The sequence below is a fragment of the Akebia trifoliata genome, chromosome 9 (assembly GCF_017979445.1).
Source record: "Akebia trifoliata isolate Shusen 1 chromosome 9, ASM1797944v1, whole genome shotgun sequence".
NCBI lineage: Eukaryota > Viridiplantae > Streptophyta > Magnoliopsida > Ranunculales > Lardizabalaceae > Akebia > Akebia trifoliata.
The window spans coordinates 23,968,454-23,988,554 of NC_141383.1; the positions used below are offsets into that span (position 1 = coordinate 23,968,454).

At 35.3% G+C, this 20,101-nt stretch overlaps 2 protein-coding genes across 3 annotated transcripts; one reads left to right on the plus strand and one right to left on the minus strand.

Moving 5' to 3' along the window:
• Positions 1 to 1,985: 1,985 nt before the first annotated feature.
• On the plus strand, positions 1,986 to 4,297 carry LOC147394866 (putative serine/threonine-protein kinase PBL1). The gene is made up of 7 exons (XM_086453334.1): positions 1,986 to 2,571; positions 2,779 to 2,889; positions 2,985 to 3,098; positions 3,221 to 3,439; positions 3,523 to 3,638; positions 3,730 to 3,990; positions 4,082 to 4,297. Exons 1-7 carry the CDS (start codon positions 1,986 to 1,988, stop codon positions 4,289 to 4,291), a joined length of 1,617 nt encoding a protein of 538 aa, XP_086309460.1. The 3' UTR covers positions 4,292 to 4,297.
• A 2,738-nt stretch (positions 4,298 to 7,035) lies between these two features.
• LOC147394867 (serine/arginine-rich splicing factor RSZ21-like) lies at positions 7,036 to 11,443 on the minus strand. 2 transcript variants are annotated; one of them, XR_015181377.1, is made up of 7 exons: positions 11,286 to 11,443; positions 11,088 to 11,196; positions 9,911 to 9,999; positions 8,510 to 8,756; positions 8,127 to 8,255; positions 7,717 to 7,994; positions 7,036 to 7,580 (listed from the first exon to the last, which is right to left on the minus strand). XR_015181377.1 is itself a non-coding variant. In XM_086453535.1 (6 exons), the coding sequence occupies exons 2-6, from the start codon at positions 11,174 to 11,176 to the stop codon at positions 7,952 to 7,954; spliced, it is 597 nt and encodes a 198-aa protein (XP_086309661.1). In that variant the 5' UTR covers positions 11,177 to 11,196; positions 11,286 to 11,443; the 3' UTR covers positions 7,036 to 7,951. The 2 variants fall into 2 exon arrangements, 1 of the variants encoding a protein (XP_086309661.1); XM_086453535.1 differs by having other exon boundaries at positions 7,036 to 7,994.
• Between the last annotated feature and the right edge of the window lie 8,658 nt (positions 11,444 to 20,101).

The window sequence follows — 20,101 nt, forward strand, 5'->3', positions numbered from 1 at the left end:
TAAGGAATGAAAACAAATTTAATTCCCAAAGAGTGATCTTGAGGTATATGTGATCATCAGAGGTAAAAACCACCTCTTAAGTGTGTATTTTTCATTTTATTATTTCATTAATGAAATATTATATTTTTAATGGTTATTGATATATCTTATATTCAAATTTTAATCTTCATATATAATTAATTTCTTGAAGAAAAAAAATTAGCAATTGTAAGTTGCTTACATGCTTGACATTTACATATAAGCAGACCAAATGAACGAACCAAGGACCAAGGGAACTTAGAAACAAATTAGGATCATGATTTTCTGACACCCCTCAAGCATATTCTTCTTGACATGGCATGGGCTAAAACCATAGATTTTTCTTTTAGATACACAATTATACATCCCTGTAAACATGTGCAATTATGTATCCCGAGAAAATATATGATTCTAACACATGCCAAGCAAGCTAGAGAGCATATGTCAATGGGTGGTGTCAAGAAAATCATTATTCAACGAATTATGTAAGGGTTAATCACACCAATATTTTATGACCAAAACACTCCCATTTCAATTGAGGTTGTGCCATGTGTCAAGTTAAGAACCCAATGAGAATAAGGATAAACAGTGAAGACAAAATTTTGAGAATATAATTCGAAATAAAAATTGATTTTTTAAATAAAACCTCCATGTGTGCATTTTGTAGTGATTGATATTGTTCAAGAATTAAGAATATAATTCGAAATAAAAATTGATTCTAGAACTTCTGATTTCTGAATATTAAGATTCTTGATATCATAATTTTTTGTGTTTTAAATTGAATTTATCGGATTTTTTCAGAGCGAATTGCAGTACATCCGAATCCGGTCCAAAATTGTATCAGACCTTAAGATTTCAATCCGTCCCGAAAATCTGATTTTTCCTATTTTCGGATCGGTTTGGACATTGGGTATTTTTCAAATCATTACAAGTCCTAATTGCTTCCTTAATAGGCTCTTGATTCAATTTTGATCATTATAATTTGGTATCAAGCTCGAGTCCTAGGCAACGTGATCTAATTTTAACAGCGAGCACAGTGACAATGAAAATGGATCCTTCTTTGTGGTTGTCCTAAGCTTCTTTCATGAAGTGTTCGACCCTGATTTATTTAGTTATTTTTTTAAGTATATTTCTTGTTCATTATGAAGAAACAATCAAATCCAATGGTTAAAAATCATCAATCAAACTGTTTTTGGTGATGTTGAATAGATCCATTGAAGGGTGTTCTTCGTGGGATCATTCATCATAAAACCATCCTCCTCTCTAGAATATGGTCAAACAAATTTGAAAATAGGATGGTAGTTTAGATGAGTTATCATCTAAGGGTGCCATGGTCAACAATATCAGATACTACTACATTTGATCATCTTCGATTGTTTAGATCAATCAATCATACTCGTTTTACGATAATGATTTTACAGTGGGTCCACATATAGGTCCCGTGTGTTTTTTGGCCAATCAATTGTGATCATATGCACATCAAATATGATAATTTACTCATAAAGGTGAGATACTATGTAGTAAGAAGCAACCAATAAACAAGAAAAGCAGCTAATATTAAAATTTCTCTCTTGATTGTCTATAATACTTGGAAGGTCTTTCTTTCTCAAATGTTTGTAAATAAATTAGAAATCCACAATGGCCGGCACAAAACCGTATCTTATTTACATCACAAACAACTTATATTATTTTGTTTCTTTTTTCGATACATCCAAACCAAACCAACATTTTCAATCTCTTTTATATCCGAAATCGCTTAGAATAATATAATTGACACCCAAGAACTCTTCTGCATCCAGCATGAAGAACCTTGCTTGGTTTCAAGAATACTAGACTAAATAAAATTGTACCACAAGGCCACAACCCTTTTCATGGCAAACATGATCTTGTTTTTCTGTAATTGGCACGTAATAGGATACCCGAAACCACCACCCATTTTGATCTTCGTCTTCGTCTTCATCATTACCATGAGTGTCTCAGCTTCTCAGCCTTCTTTGACCAATTGTAGTCTTGATTTTCAATATTCTTATTTTCAGAAAATTTTCCACTGTGGAGGGGATTGGGATGGGTTTTTGCGCACGAAGTGCTGTGGTACAGCTTTCGGTGTCTACCTTCATGCATTAGCAAAGAGGACAAATTATACGGGAAAAATATACTTAAATGCAACTGAGCAGAGGAACTGTTTGACATCATTGAAGAGTTTAGAAGGAAATGTTTTTAGTTGTGGAATTGAGAAACTTATGAGCGGGGCTGGTGGTTGCTCCGACTTTTCTGTTGCTGATGTTGTTAGTCAATTGGGAGATGAGTTGAGAAATTTGCAGGAAGATTGCAAGCTTTTGGGGTCTGATCAAGAATCAAATAAGGTTCGTAGTAGTTGTTTGAATAGGTGGGAAGAGATGAAAGGTTTCTTAACAAATAGTAAGGAATTTGCCAAGAGTGAACCCAATGTTTGTAGATTTGCAGTGTTGGTGTCATTAATAAGTAATAGAATTGAAGATGAAAAATGGGCTCAAGCAGTTTTCGGATGCCTCGGAGATCAAAGCCTCAATCAAGGTAAATGGGTCATTCAAGATTTACTCATTTTAATTATTTGAATTAGTTCATCTCCAAATAAACATTTTTTTTGTTTCAGGGGGAGAAGAATCCAATAACAAAAAGAAGAAAATAGGCACAGGTGATGCACCTCTACATATCACCATGTTCGTTCTCAAAATTCGTACATTTATTGAATTTCGATTTTTACGTTCTTTGTCTCAATAGGTTTGTGGATTATAATTGGAGGCCTTATAGGGACTGCGGTAGTGGCAATCAATGTAACATGGATGTTTTTGAAAAGGAGAATTAAATCAACTTTTGCACCAAGAAAGGATGGTATTTCTCTTTGATCTTTTTTCCTCATAATCATACACTGCAATTCCAATATGCCAACAGTTTTATATAGATTTCGGATTTGTTTACTTTGAAAGCATCGAAGGAGTTTCTACCCGAGGATCCTAATTGTCAGAAAATCCCAATTAAGGAGATATATAGTGCCACAAACAATCTAAACATGACGAACTTTATTGGCCAAGGCATAGCTGGTGAGCATCTATGTTGATCGACACGTTGTGTCTCGACCCATATGGGTAGCCTTATCATATGGGCTCTTAGTTCTTTCAAGAAAATTTATGGGTTCTTATGCAACATTCTTTCATTATGCCAGGAAAGGTGTATAAAGGTGTATTATCAAGTGGACGACATGTTGCAGTTAAGCACATTATCAGTGATGGTCACATGGAAACATTTGTCAGAGAGGTTACAAGCCTTTCGCATGTTAGACATCCAAACCTTGTGGCTTTGCTCGGGTATTATGAGGAAGAAGATGAGTGTTTCCTCGTCTACGACTTGTGTCCTAATGGGAACCTCTCAGAGTGGCTATATTGTATTCCTCTTAACATTTATAAAAGTACTTTACTCTTGAATTTCATTTTATCTATAGTGCCTAAATAAGTTGGTACATAACAGGCAAAGACAAAATTCTGTCATGGATTCAAAGACTTGAGATCGCAATTGATAGTGCTCGAGGTCTTTGGTTCCTCCACACGTATCCCGAAGGTTGCATTGTTCATCGTGATGTCAAGGTAGATTTCAGTAACAGTTCTCTTGTTCCTAGAGCTTAACGATCAATTTGTGATCTTTGGTTCTTATATTTTTTGTCATTTGCTTTTGTAGCCAACCAACATTCTTATTGGGAAGAACTTCGAAGCCAAACTTTCGGACTTTGGTTTGTCCAAGGTTATTGATTTGGGTAAGTCATACATGAGCTCGGAAGTGAGAGGAACCTTCGGCTATGTCGACCCCGAATACCAACGTAACCACCACGTGAATTCATCTGGCGATGTATACAGTTTTGGGATCGTTCTCCTACAGATTCTTTCGGGAAAGAGAGTTATTAATCTGAATATAAGGAATCCTATGCCTCTCAATAAAATGGTGAGAAACTTTACCATACATTCTTCTTTGGAGATGATAAGTTCTTAGCATTGATGCCACTTTCTTTCATAATATGTAATTTCTTGCTCAGGCCAAAATCCTCACTAAAGGTGGCAATATAACAGAATTCGCCGATCCTAAACTAAATGGGGAATACTCCTTGGAAGCTTTCGACCTTATACTCAAGTTAGCACTCTCATGCACCACACATAAACAACAGCGACCATCAATGGAGCAAATCGTTAGGGGACTAGAAAACGCTCTCGACATATCGACCAGGGAGAACAAACATACTCCTTGAGCTACACCAACCATGATTCGAGCTATGTACTAGATAACATCCTTTTTTATTTATTTATATACAATATAAATATAAAATTAAATAAAAGATAATACTTTACACAGAATTTGGTTGGGTTTACTGCAATGTAACATTTTATTTTAATTATTCAAAAACAATCAAGAAAGTGTGCATATCACAATCAGAAGCTGACTCAATTTTTGGCTCTCAATAGAAAAACAGAGCTAAATCTGATTTTGCTATTTTTTATCACCAAGTGAAAGGAAGGTGTTTCAGCCAAGCAATAATTAGATAGTCATCCTGGGGTGGATTTAGCAAAATCTGGTGTAGAATCGTCTCTGCTCGAAAGCCTTCCACCAGACCCGACTACAAGCCTTTGATCGAAACTTTCCTGTCCCGACCTGACCTCCTCACTTGTAAGCCACCCAGCCTTCCATCACATCAAGTAAGCCCTCAGGAAGATTTCCATAAGAAAGCGAGTCAGCGTCAACTCATTCCATGAATATTGTTTCATTCACCACGCGGCTGAATCCTACTCCGTATTTCCGGAACGGGAGAGTCATCAGTCCAACGATCAAATGGAGGCGCCTATCCATCGATATGACCAAGACCTTGTCACGAGCTGGACTCGAACCAGCACTTTCGGGAGCAAAAGCCAAACCCAACAAAGACCTTTTATTTTAATCACGACTTTTGTTGTTTAGGTCCCCAAGCGAGTGGGTAGTCCGGGGGTTGGTTGCTTGACGCTACCGTCTTGCTTGCGCTTGGTCCTTCGTCCCAAAAGACGAATAGGATTCATCCTAATAACTTGACTCCTTGAGAAAAACCTTTTAAATAAAACCTCTGAAACACCTGAAACTGAAACCTTAATACTTCTGGAAGAAACCCTGATACTAAAGTGAAGGTCCCCTCTCTCTCCATTTGGCAGGTGCAAAACCACTTTGTTGAGTAGGCGGCTCAGATCTTCTCGCTGAGGAGACAGACTGAGAAGCATGAGGCCACTATCCGATCGTTGGAAGAGAAGTTGGCCGAGGCGAACAGCAAACTCACTCGAGCTGTTGCCAGAGCTGACCAGTTTGAGAAGGAAGCCGACGAGCATGGAGGGTCCGAAGGAGGTGAGGTTGGAGGCCGAGTTAGCGCTCCAGAAGGAGAAGTCGTAGGCCCAAGCCAACTACAAACTCCTCAAAGAACACTTCCAGAAGCATCTGGATAAGGACCCTACCCAAGGAGACGAGGGTCAATGTAATATGAGCTGAAGCGAGCCCCATCCTTTATGTCCGACCAGCATTGGAATGACAATTCTCCCAATTTTCCTTGGATCCTTACGGCTCCTACTCCAAGTAAATCTACCTGTGCCAAGATAGGGAAGTTTCTAGTCCCGGTGTATGACAATTCAACCATTCGTTGGCCGTCTGTCGTGATGAAGTAGCTTTTACACAAATCAAGTATGGAACCGAGACAAGGATAAGAAAGTGGTGGGAGATCCGCCTGCCTCCATGGAATGAATAAATGGATCGAATTCCCTTCCTTCAGTCCCGTGAAGTGGTTATTAAATATGATGCCAGCTAGTAGATGAAATGACCTCTAGAAGTATAATTCTTACATTAAAAATTAAATCTGTAGCAAGGCAACAAAACCATTCACCCATCAAAATTTCAATGTCATCTTTTTTATCATTTTTTTCCATATTAAAACCAAAGTTATGAAATACTAGAGCTTTTTTTCAGTAGTTGAAGTTTTGCCAATTTTACATAAACCAGTATGACAAAAGAGTCCAAGACCCCAGCTTCCTCAAAGCCAAAAAACTGAACTCACCAATTGCTCTTACCACTTCGTTGCTCACCAATTGCCTAAGGTTGGCGAGAGATCAAGATGGTTTTAAATCCATATTCTCTTTTTCTTTGTTTTGAACCAAAAGTGCCAAGACGCCCATATTTTTAAATCCATGTTTCTCAGCCAAAATCAAAACACCACCCTGTTGCATATTCCACATATAAAATTGCACCACCACTAGAATCACATAGATGGTATTTAACAAGTTCTACCACTTGATCCTTTAAAAAATTAGAAATCTTTTTTTTTTTTTGATAAGTAAAAAATTAGAAATCTTTATTAGAGCAAGAAAAGCATTTCAAACTTATAATAAATGAGATCCAAATCAAATCTTTGAAAGAAAACATGAAATAAGGAGCAAATCATGTAATCCAATCCATGTCAATCCAAATAGCTAGAAAAGACGATGAGAAGGATGACATGCCGGTCAGACAAGTCAACTGTTTTCTTCAGTTCTACCCAACACTGTCAAAACTTGTACAAAAATTGCCAACCAACAAACATGACAAATGCAAGGGTGTTCCTGCAATGGATGAAAACGATGGATTTTGGGTCTTATATGTTCTTTTTGTAACTAAAATGGTTTCTGGGTGGCAAAAGAAAAGGGTTGCAGGGTTCTTAAGGATCATATGGCATGACATTGAGGGTGGCCATCGAGCAGAGTAAGATGTCAAATTATCATTTCCATTTTACAAAGAGTCGTGCTGGAGTGACCTCAAGATTGTACTTCATATCCCACATCCTGACGTGAAAGTGTGTAGGAACCATAGCTGTTTTGACTAGTAAGTCGATGAAAAACATCTATGGTTCCTACACACTTTCACATCAGGATGTGCGGTATGAGGTACAATCTTGAGGTCACTTCAGCATTATTCTTTTAACTGAAAAGTAACAGAAAGACGATGAGGCAATTAGCAACTCCATTATGAAACTCATTAAATTATAACCTAAAAATAACTACTAAAATTCAGTAACATATGCAGCATACAATACCCATCAGCCTCATTTGTCACTCGTGTTTTTTTTCTTTAAAGAATAACTATTTAAGTTGGAAAAATGCAGAAGGCAATTTTGACGAAGGATCCTGTGCCATTAAAAACTAGAAATATGAAGTATCCGAAGAGCCGTAAACAGCTGCTTCTTGTTGAACCAGCCGGTGAAAAAAAAAACTCTTTTAAGGGGTTTTGTTGTAGAAGGGTGCACATCTCACAATGTCACACAACCAAGCTGATGACCTTTTGCAGTTTCGACAAGTTACTCAAGCTGATAAAGCACAAGGAGCGATTGATGGTGTGAAGCAGATATGCAGAGAAACCACAATGAAGTTTCGACATGTGATTCTAGCTGAGAAAGAACAAGGAGAGCGACACATAGATGGAGTGAAGCAGAGGTGCAGAGAAACGCGAAGGGTGCCATTTTAGTAGAATCTCACCTCAAAACAAACATGAAGGTGTACCTGTCTAAGTAAGATTTTTTAGAAACCTCTGATCCAAAACCACTCATAGTGATTATTATAGCAAAAAAGTTACTAAATATATATATTTATAAATGGCGATAAGCATAAACAATTAAACATAAAGTAGGAAAGTGACCTCTCCAAGATCCAGTTAGCTGAGGAGAGTACTCGAGCAAAATCAAGAAGTCCAAAGCACCTCCTTTGGCTAGCAAAATCACTTTGTAGAAGCCAATTACGGATCCAAAGTTTTCAATGGTCTAACAAACCCAATTCATGCATCGAACAGAAATAACAAGATTTGTATGTCGAACCAGTCCTAAAAGTACTACAATATTGCGGAAATTTCATCAGTTGCAAGGACAGAGTCTGCTTCAGCTCCTACTCCGGCTCCTGCTACGGCTCCGGCGTTGATCCCTGGCAACAGAAACTACACCATGAGCATGTATGCAAGTTCATGAAGAGCAGAATCATGTGAGAGTTTTGAGCAATTTAGGGCCACTTGGATTTGAATAAATGTGGAGCAACTGAAAAGAACCAGAAACACACCCATTTGCATAAGGTGAATCATGAGGAGCATGACGATATGGTGGAGGAGATCGGCTATAGCTACGACCACGGCGAGGTGTTATGCTGCGACGTCTAGGAGGAGACTTTTTCCCATGGGGACTGTAACTCCTGTCACAATATGTACATTTAGTGATGATGCACAACCCATGAACCAAATGTCACACGCATTCACATACATACACAATTTACAAAAAATACACACCCAAGATGGTTAAATACTATTTGGACGCAAAAATCAGCTACTGATATATTGGAGGAAACTCACGATTAAATTTAAATAGGAACATATAATGCACAACATATAAGTTCCAAAGATCTTTATACAAAGCAAGATATATATCAAGGGCTAAACTTAAACACACCTGCGTCCATAACTGGGGCTCCTACGGCGCCGAGGGCTTGGGCTTCGACGCCGTCCACTTCCCATGCCTCGCGAGCCAATGCGTAAGCGGCATTCTCGAGCAAAATGACCAGGTTCACCACACTCGTAACACTTCAAGTCCTCACCGCCACCACGTCCACGTCCACCTCCACCACCCCCACCCCGACCTCCACCCCCACTCCCGCCCTTAGAATTATGAGAAAGCTCCACACGCCATCCATTCTTCCCTGTTAAACCAAATCATGAATGAAAAGCTCTTGGGGTCTACTTAACACAGCATACAAACAGCTTTCCCTTCAAAAATTGATTTTTGGAAAGCAAGTCGTCCCTCAGTAGTCTCCAATCAACCCTACCAAAAAACTTTATATAATAAAAAAAATTAAAAATTATATTTGTAACTTACACACCTTCAAAATTATGATGTTTGATGCTAAAGTTCTGTGAAGGTGCCAGCTAGCCTTGTTTGTAAAGTCTTCTATGGGTGATGATACCATAGATCTAAGTACAATTAAAAGAAGCTTACATTCTACACAAGATAAGATTATTTGTCATGTAATTCTTTCATGGTTTGTTATACTAAAACATGGATATATGCATGTACATAGGTTCCCAAAACCTCCATTTCAATTACAAAAGAGCCTAAATGATCACAGCCAAGTGGCAAAAGTACCTCCCACTCCACACACACATCTACCTACTTCCCTCCCTAGTGCAACCAAAATCGGCCATTGATCTCACTCCATATTGGGAACCCTCCATAAATGAGACAAACCTGATGGAAGGAGACAGACTTCATTTATCCATCTTCATAGCCATATTGGGAATGATATCTTGTAGTAGTATGAAAAACAATACAAATGCTCCAAAATCTAAGCCCCTTCTCTTTCTCAAGGGAAACTTATGCTTCACCCAAAATAATTTGCATGGCATAAACCAAGCTTATAAATGGGAAATTAAATGGATGTATTCTTAAGGTAAAATGAAGACATTAATATCAGTTAGCAGTTTGTGGAATCAACATGCATATAATATACAAAATCCATCCTTAATGAAAGACAGCTCCCTAAGAGTTAAGAAAATAAGAAAACAATAAGAGAATCAAACATGAGCAGGATAGTAACAGCGAGCGCATTAATGGAATTACGGAAAACTAACTAGAACTGTCAGAAATAGTTGAAAGTGTACTAATTTTTTTTTTTTTTTGCTAAGTTTGAAAGTGTACTAAATTAACAAAACAAGATAAAAAGACCATGGAAAGCAGAGGTAATCTTTTTAAATATGCAACAAATTGACATACCTGCATATTTTACAAGTCCTTACCTGCCATTTTTTTATCAACTTACCTGACAATTTATAGATCTAAAATACATTTTTCACTTACCATCCAATGCACGGATTGCATCTAGCGCATCTCTGCGATCATCAAACTCAACAAATGCATAACCTGGTGGCTTTCGAGCAACCCAGACACTGCATTTAATTCACAGAAAATGTAAGATATCAACAACATATGATGACTGAAGCAAAATTCAACAAATACCTTCATCAAAAGAGCAAAAATATATATATAACCACAGAAAAAATAAGAACCCAAACAAATCAAACAAAGACACCAAGGACAAGTGGGCAAGAAGTTAGAGAAAGGTTAATATATAGAGAATCGAGACATTCCTTGTACATTTAATTCTTATTATTATATCAATTTCAGTTTGGTACTTTGGTTAACATCATAAGACCAAACTCTGCAACATATCACATAACTTTAGCTAAAGATAATCTTTGTGCACGCACCCTTTAAAAATAAATAATATTGTAGATTTCCACTAGTAGATTAGTATTCCTTATGAAGAAGAAAAGAGAGTAAGAGAATAATCAACATACAAGCATTATATATTCTTCAGGATTGCTATGAAGTGAAGCTCACTAACCCATCAAGGAGCTCTGACCTTAGGTGGATGAACTAGAGTGTCAGCCTTTTTTTTCTTTTCTTTTTTCTTTTTTCTTGAATTTTTCATAAGATTATAAATGTCAGCCATTCAGTTACTGATACCCCTCAAAAGGGCCAAGTTAGATGGATCTAAGATACCCAGATACTTTGAATCCTCCTGGATCACCCATACCAACACAATATGACATTTATCGTTTGTGCAGGACATCATTCAACCATGATCACATATTTCATATGCGATGCAGAAATTTTAAGAATTCTTAAAAGTTTCATTGGAAAATGTAAATCTATCACCTAAAGAAAACCACACCCCTATACCCAAAGTTTAAAATCTCGTATCAATCCATTTTTCACATAATTGAACCGAAAACATTCATTTCCAATCATTAAATTTTAATTTTTATTCAGATATAAGTATAAAAAAGCTATTTTTAAAGTATAACAAATGAAATTTACAATTAAAAATTACATTTTTTTCAAACAACTATCAACAACAATGATGGATTGAACCAGTTAACCCTAAATCGCACTGTGGAGCTTGAATCAACATAACAATAACATCAAAATCAACAACGTAACGAGAATAGAAGATAGAATGAAAAAATTATACCTCCGAAGCACACCGTACGTTCTAAATTCATCTTCGAGTTCTCTCTCTGAAACTCGTGGATCCAAGTTCCCAACATAAACTCGAGACATTTTTAAACTCCGATTTCAACCTAATCAAAAGAATTAGTAATAATTCCATACAATCTCCACCTTCGAAGAAAAATATGAACTAGGGTTTATCAAAGGGATTAGAACATACCTTCAAGTGAAAAACTAGGGTTTTCAACAAACCCTAAAAATCGGATCGAAGCTGAAAGTAGGTCTGTAAGAGCTTTTGCACTTTGAAAACCTAAAGCTCGCGGACCTCAAAACCCTAACAACGCGTTTTCTTCTTGTGGAATGTAGGGGTACAAATAGAATAGAAGACTCAGAAAACAATGGGCACTACAATGCCCGTGGTGCGTAGTACGCACCCCCTTTTTCAAAATTCAAAGGGTAATTTTGAGATTCCACTCGGAGTTTTTGTGAAAATTAGAAATACCCTTTGACTGAAGTCTTCCATGATGTAGTAATAAAATGACAAAAGTACCCTCATCTTCAATCTCTTACTCATCTAAAAGTCTATTGTGAACATGGTGTTCAACATTTTAGGGTAAAAATCATGTATTATTAGAAAATTGTTGCTTTATTTTCAAAAAATTAACAATAATAACTTTTACATGGCGCCCCAAAATTTCATGTATTTTATGTGAATTACCATATAAATTAAAATAATGCTGAAGTGACGTTAAGCTAAAACCTCATATCACACTTCTTGACATGAGCGTGTATGGGAATCATAAATGCTTTTCATCAAGATGCGAGTGAAAAAGCATCTATGATTCCTATCCACTTTCACATCAAGAAGTGCGATATGAGGTTCCAACTTGAGGTCACTCATGCACGACTCATCAACGATTGTTGCAAGAGTTAAAGGCGAGGGTATTTCTGCTATTTTAGTAATCTCTCATGGAAGACCAAAGTAAAGGGTATGTTATCCGTTTGAAAACTAGGGGATATTTCCAATTGTTACTAAACCAGGAGGAGCACCTCAAATTTACCCTTTCTTAAAATGTGATAATAGGCCAAACGGGTTTTGATTAGCTGCGTGGCCCAATGGGCTTTTTCACCCCACTATTTTGCGTTGGACTCTCTTTATAGACACACTGGAAAAGACATGGGCTTTTGTTTTTATTATTTTATTATATTTATTATATTTTCAACTCCAAAAGTTTTACAAATTTTTTTTTTTTTAATTTAATATCGAGTTAGTAAACAAATGAAATTTAAGTACGAAAATTAGGAATTAAAGAAATGTCTGTTGTGTAGAGATTTGAGATAATAGATAAAGTTTCCAATTGACTTCAGATTATAAAGGTTTTTCTTTTTTTTTAACACCAACGGTTTCGCCCCCAAGGGTTTGGCCCAGTGGAAAGCCAAACTTGATAAGCTCCTCAAAAAAGGTAGGTCAAGTGTTCGAAACCCCACGAAATAATGAATTCCTTGGGACCACATTTCAGGATTCAATTGATCCTCGACTCAACCAATTGCACGTAGGATTTTCAGAGAGGGAGGTGTGTGTGACCGTGGCATTAGTTTCACCCTTGAAAGTTACACAAAAATGAATAGGCCCTAAAATTTGCCTGTTGGTTATAAATCAAAGAGAGAAAGCTTTTCGTCGTGAAGACCACTTGAAGTATTTGTTTGATTATTGGGAAATTTAGTTTTCAAGAAATTGAGATTATGACTTTGTTTGTTTTATCATTTGCGAAGATTTCATTCTTTTTGTTTTGTGGAAATTTTTACTCTTGCCCCAATGAGAAAATCTTTGTCATACCCTCCTTACAAGGATGATTCCACGAAAGGTCATAAAAATTACCCAATTCATACCTGTGTTAATGATCTTTAGGCAAGACGATAAAAATTATATAGTTCTTCGTACCTATGTTATCTAGCTCGAATCCTTGTTAGCAATCTCCTGTTCAATTCTTGAAAAATTCACAAAATTTTCATTTTTACAATGAAAGTGTTATTCTCTGGATTATTGAACTATTATGAATAATTCACGGATTTTAAGTTTGAAAAGAATAAAACACATTTTTTTTACGACTTTTACGAATTATTATAAAACTCGGTGGAAAAAAAAATGTTATTATAACTTGTTGTATGTTACAAAGTGTAAACTTGTAAGTTGTGACGTGCAACACAAGTCGACTTTCAAGCGGCCATGTTTCAAAATTGTGAGGAATCCACATTTTTACGTGACAAATATCTCTTTTTTCTTTAAAAAAAAAATAATGACATGGCCCTCTACATTTATTTGAGATTATACATTAATTTGTCAAATTGTTGATTTATCCCTTGACTTTGGTCTTCTTTTAAAAATCAATGGAACAATGACCTCAATGTCCTCATTATCACCACCGTCCTTATTACCCCATCACCCTTAACGTCGCCAATTTCATCATCACCATCATTATCATATGGCCGAATTTTTAAACTGAAATGGATAATACACATATGAAACATATGCCGTATATTTGTCATTTATCGAATTTTAGACTGGATTTTTACCGTGATAAGGGCTCAAATTTGGTTTTGTGGTCCACTAATCCAGTGTGAACCAAGGTTAGTAGTAGTAGGAGCTAATCTAGTAACAAGGGTTCATATCATACAACGCAATCGGCTAACGCACCCACAAAGCCACGGAACGTCTAGTTCCTTTCCCCAAGGCTGTCCCCGTCGTTTTATGCCAGTTCGACCTCCACTTTGGTTTTAGGGGTGCGAGTGAGTTTCGATCGACAACGATGGAGTCCTTTCTTTGAGGGGCCCTATTAGGCGTATACAGAAGAAGATCCAATCCTTCATTATTCTTCGTCTTGACAGCTAGCTTTATTCGGGCCCGAGTTAAGGATTCAGCCTTATGAGACCATCGAATCTTGGACTTAGGGGATGAAAACTATAATCCAAATGCGTCTGAGTGAACCAGACTTGACACAAGGACAAATCAAATAAATGGGTTGGCCCATGATTGGACTAATCCATAAATAGAAATTTATGTCTCTAATAATTGTACAAAACTACCTTTGTTAGGCTTGACGTGGCACGCACCGGAGAGTTTGTGAGCACTTTGAGTAAGAATTCTGTGAGATAAAAATCATTCTAACCCCGAAAGATGTAAGATTTATCGTAGACGTATGGAGTTAAAAACAGCTCTAGTAAGTCAATCGATGAGTCTTATAAGGTGATGGCCCATATGGGATATGAGTCATGATTTTCTGACTCAAAATTTTCACTCAGTCTGTACTCGGCTAACGTGGCAAGGGAACATCTTTTTCTTTGGGCTACACAAGGAAAAGATCAACGGTTTGTGCCCTTGCCACATCAGCCGAGTACAAATCGAGCACACATTTTCGAGTCAGAAAATCATTAGCATTTGGATATTTAGATGTATTATACAGACCCCAAAATAATATAATAATATATAGAGTCGTGATAATCTGATTACCTCATGTGGCATACTCAATCGACTACCTAACGTGACAAGTTTGGGAATCGTAGATCTACGTTCCTCGGGATACACGATTCTGTCAAGATACACTTTTTATGGGGAAGTGCGGCCTTGTATCCTAGGAGCATAGATCTACAATTCCCAAACATATCACATCAGGGTAGTCGATTGAGTTTGCTTCGTGGGATAGTCAAATTATCAAGATTCTAATATAAAACAAGTCTGCGTGTATTGTGGGCAAACCGATGAAATGGTGTTCGAATGACCACCACATATAAGGTAGAAAAAATGCTCTCTAATTATCTAACTATGAATATCATTTTCAAAACTATGCTTTGTTGAATTGGCCAAAACATCCTACTCACAAATAAAGTCAAATTTGTTAAAATCAATTAGCTCCCCAGGTGGCATACTCAATCAACTCCCTGACGTGATAAGTTCAGAATCATAGATCTGTACGTTTCAAGATCTGTATGCTTCAAGATACACGATTGTACTTCTCCATTAAAAAAGTGTATCTCAAGGGAGTCGTGTATCCCGAGATGTATAGATCTACGATTCCAGAACTTGTCCATGTTATGGAGTTGATTGAGTATGCCACCTGGCGAGTCATATTATCATGACTCTAATACTTAAATGAAAACTAATAGAAACACCTTGTTTTTCATCAAAAATTAACATAAATCTCTCTCTCTCTCTCTCTCCTCTCTCTCTCTCTCTCTCTCTCACTACGTGAAAATTGGAAAATTCGACATAAAAATTTGACGGGCCAAGGCCCACGAATTTTAGAAATTGAATTTTGACGGTCTAGAACCGTCGAAATTCTTGATGTTCCCAGATTTGACGACTTAGAACTGTCGAATTTCTCTCATCCTTCATTAATTTGACAGTTTCAGACCGTTGAAAAAAAAAATTCGACAATGAAAAATTCGACACCAATTTGACCTCTTGGTCCGTCGAATTTTATGAAATTTGACAGTCCAAGGCCGTCAAATTTGGGTTTTTTTCACATTGTGTCTCTCTCTCTCTCTCTCATCAAAATGAACGAAAACCCTATTTCATTTATTGATCTTTTAGTCTATTCTTTAATCAAAATTTTTCAAAACCCTATTTCGTATTTTTGAAAAATGGGATTAGCAAATGAGGTGATTTTTAACAAAAATAAGTAAGGACGAAAAATCAACTTGATTTAAAATAAAATAAAAAATCTTAAATACGAATGTATTCCGGAAAAAAGACAAACTCTACAACTTCATCTAATAAGATAGTATAGATTGTCTCTTTCTTTCCTCTCTTTTTTTTGTTCGATAAAATCTAAAGGAGTCTGACTAACCTTACTAAGAGTCCTTGGGCTCACCTTGTGTCATCAAAAAACATGATAAGATGCTTCAAGGTTGTCGAGGAAAAAACTCTATGAACTTTGAAACAAAAAAAAATTATTTTTCACCTTTGAATTTTAATTTCAAATTTTGGAGTTAGGTGGAAGTTTGATAGCCATCCATTTCCAAAACCTTGGACCATGCCCAAAATAAATGGAGTCAAAGTCACAAAAATCGTTGTAACTATTTCAAATGAGAAGATGACGACAGTTCAAACTTAAAATTTTAAAAGTAAAGAGAGGTGCCCTAAAAAAAATTCTAATTTTTAGAGGTGCTTTAAAAAATTGGAAGGCACTTAGAGAAAGAGAAAGATATTTAAATCAATAAAAATGATTATCTTACATAAAATAATAAATAAATAAAAAATCTAATCTAATTGACACGGCCAAGATTTTAAATATTGTGTAAGTCATCTCAGATCTTGGCCAAATCGATGTGATGGACGATTCATATTGACTTTCTCACCCATTTACCGCCTCGACGAAGATGATTCACTCGAGCCAACTCGGACTATATTTAAAATCAGTTAAATCATCTTAAACAATAGCTTACCTAATTCAAAAATCATTTGATTGGTTAATCTCAACCATCCAATCTTTTGATATGATTTTAGGTTTAAAGTGGGAAACAGTCTGGAAGCACTTTGAAATCATCTTTTCTTTTTTAATTCCAAAATAAATAAATAAAACAAAATAAAATTAGGTACTGATTTTGTCTATGTGGTCCAACTGAATCAGAATAAAATCCAGATTCTTTGGGAACTCCACCTTTTGTGTGGTCGAAAATGGAGTATATTTAAGTTTCTTGGTGTCTCTTTTGATATTATATCAAGTGGCATCAAAGATAGAGAAGAATCTAATTAATTATATTATTTAAGATAATTTAGTAATGCATTGTAGATTATTGTTTGATAAGATAATATAAATTAATCTTTAAATACCTAAAATCACAAATCATATACTAATGGAAGTAATAAATTTTTAATTTTTCAAAAAAGCTATAACTTTCAACTTATAAATTAATTATAATATTAATAATCTCTCGATCAAATCTTAAAAATGCTAATAATTTTTTGAATCGAAAATTTGCACTCGGTCTGTACTCGATTGACGTAGCAAGTGCATAGAATCGTTGATCGTTTCCTTACGTATCCCGAAGAAATATCTATAGTTCTATGCTCTTGCCATGTCAGACGAGTAGAAATTGAGCGAAAATTTTCTAGTCAGGAAATCACGACTCATCTTAGAAAAGGTGTGGGTGCGCTTAAAAGATATAAAAAAGTCACTTTTCTTTACAAAGTACCAAAAAATTGAAAGATACGTTCTGGAAACAAAGAGAATCGCTTCTATTGAAAGCGTATCATCAACAAATTGTTGACATGTTCCTATAGTTGGGATATGAAATGTTACATATCTAGGTGTAAAAATGTCACTTTAACAATAAATAAAAAAAATGAAACAAAAATAAAATTGCAAGAATGACTTCATTTACAATTTCTAAGTGATTTTTTTTATTATTATGATGAACAATAAAGAAAAATTATTAAATAAAGATGCAAATGCATAAAGAAATACAGAGATTTGTGTGGTACCTCGAGATTAAGGTACATCCACAAATCTACACTGATTCCGTGATTACATTCTATCATAGAATAAAAAGAAAAATATAAAAATAAAATTACCTAAAGAGGATAAAAATATTTACTAATTACGAAAAATATTATTTTTTCAAAAATTACTAAATACAATTTAAAATGTTGAATTGTCCAGCGTTTTAATAACTTGTCAGACAATCCAATGACTTAGAGATTTAACAAAAGATAATGGACAATTCAACTCAATATCGCATCTCATCTCCACATGTAAAAGATGTACTTTCCCCCACAAAAATTTTCAAATTCTATAAGGATTTATGAGCTATTGCAACAGATTACAATGACAGATAAAAATAAATCCACTATTATTGCCCCCACAAAAATTCCCCCTCTTTGTTTTCCCCACAAAATTTTTTTTTACGGTTAATTGCCCCCACATAGTTCAAGTGTTTAAAACCCTGCGATTCAATGAATTCCTAGGGGTCATACTTGAGGGTCTGGTTGACCCTCGACTCAACCAATTGCACATAGGATTTTCGAGGGGACAATGCGTGTGACTGTGAGATTAGTCTCATACGAAGGGTGGGGATACCCACAATAAGAAAAAGAAAAAAAAATCTTCTAAGTGTATATAATAAATATTAAAATATGAGATCACAAACATTTAAATTTAAAAAATTAATTATTTACATAATAAATATTAAAGATAATTAATGAAAAACCTCAGCTGTGATTCTTTTAAATATCAAACAAATCATTGTGGTGATCGATCCACATTATCTACCTTGCCCACTTAGCTATGAGACCAGTATGACTCGTTGAGTCAACTCAGTATCCGGCCAGTTTTAAAATCATAGTAAACATGTGTAGATTATTCCCCATGTGGGCCTACCAGCCACCCACGTGGTTAACGTGAAATTTGAGTCGACTCAGTATCGGCGCCAATTACGCAACATTCTCTGGATATCAACTAAATTACTTCAACTGTTATGTTGGTGTGTAAAAAACTCGCCACGTGTCGTTCATCATTTGAAAATGTTCCATCAATGCCCTAGTAAACCAACCCATCTAAACTTAATCTGATTGGTGATTGTGCCGAACAGAAATCACCAATCAGAAATCATCTAATTTTTAAGTGGGCCAAACGATAATGCCTCACTAGTCATCTTCTGGATGATGGAGATCAAACTCCAGCGTGGCTGCGTAGGAGATTTTCCCTTTTTTATTTTATTTTTTTTCAGATTTTCTTTGTGAGAGCTGCTATTGCCACACTAACTTTTACTAATGCCACATCAACTTTTATGCCACACCAATTCTTATGTAAAAGTTGGTGTGGCAATAGTAACTCTCATAACTTTTATGTCTCATGAGAATATTCGGTTGGATCAATTATCTTACTGGTATTTAAGGTGCTGTCGTTTTACATATTCAGACTTTTGACTAAAGTGTGTCTTGTTTTTAGTGCTTTTAATTTTGAAAATACTTTTTTGAATAATTTATATTTAAAATAAATAAAAATATATTTTATTATGATAATTTATAAAATCAAAATATTAGTAATTGTTATATCTTGGATTAAATAAATTTTTTGATAAGTTATGGGCCATATCTTTGTAGTGTCTTATCATAAAAATAAGGAAAAATTACTTAGAAGGACTCTTTGAAGGGATTTATTTCTAAATAGTCCTTAAATTTTGTGCATGGTCCCCCATTATTTTTAATGGTCCTGTATTATTGGTGAACTCATCATTTTTATTTATTTATTGTCGAGCTCACCACCTTTTATTTATTGTCAAACTCGAAGCCTTTTTATTTAGTATCGAGTTCACAATTTTTACTATCGAACTCATCACTATTTATTGTCTAGTTCACCATTTTTTATTTATTGGTGAACTCGACATTGGTAAAACCCACCCATTTTTAATTTTCAAGACTTTTTTTTTACTAAAATATATAGAAAGATCAACTAAAAATTTAAGACAACAACTTTTTAAATAATTTCAATTCAAAAGAATCATTCTTGACTGATTTTCATTAAAAAAAAACCTAAGGGTATGTTTATTACGCCTTTTTTTGACGATTTTTTGGGTTTTGAGTTGAAAAAATCAAAAAAATACATTTGTTGGAAACAACTTATATTTCAATTGCTTTTGTGGGAAGTCCTAAACCGCATTTTTGAGAAGCCTTGTTGTGATTGTTTTCCGACAAGAGACACTTATATAAGCCAACACCAAAAAACGTATGGGAGTAAAATAATAAAATTAATTCGACCTCTCTCTACTTTTTTTTTTTTTTTTTCAATTTCTATAACAAACAAGATTCTCCTAAAAATAACTTCCCAGACTTCGAGTTTCTACTTCTCCTATACGTAGAATCTTGAAGCATAAATTAGAATTTGTAATAAAAAGACCCAAGAAAAAAGTGAAAAAACCTAATTTTTTTTACATACATCTTCAAAATATTTGAAATGACTTCACCTTCCTTCTTAAATCCTTTTCAACATAATGAATTTTCTGAAACTCAATTGAGATGTCAAAAAAATCAAATTTTTG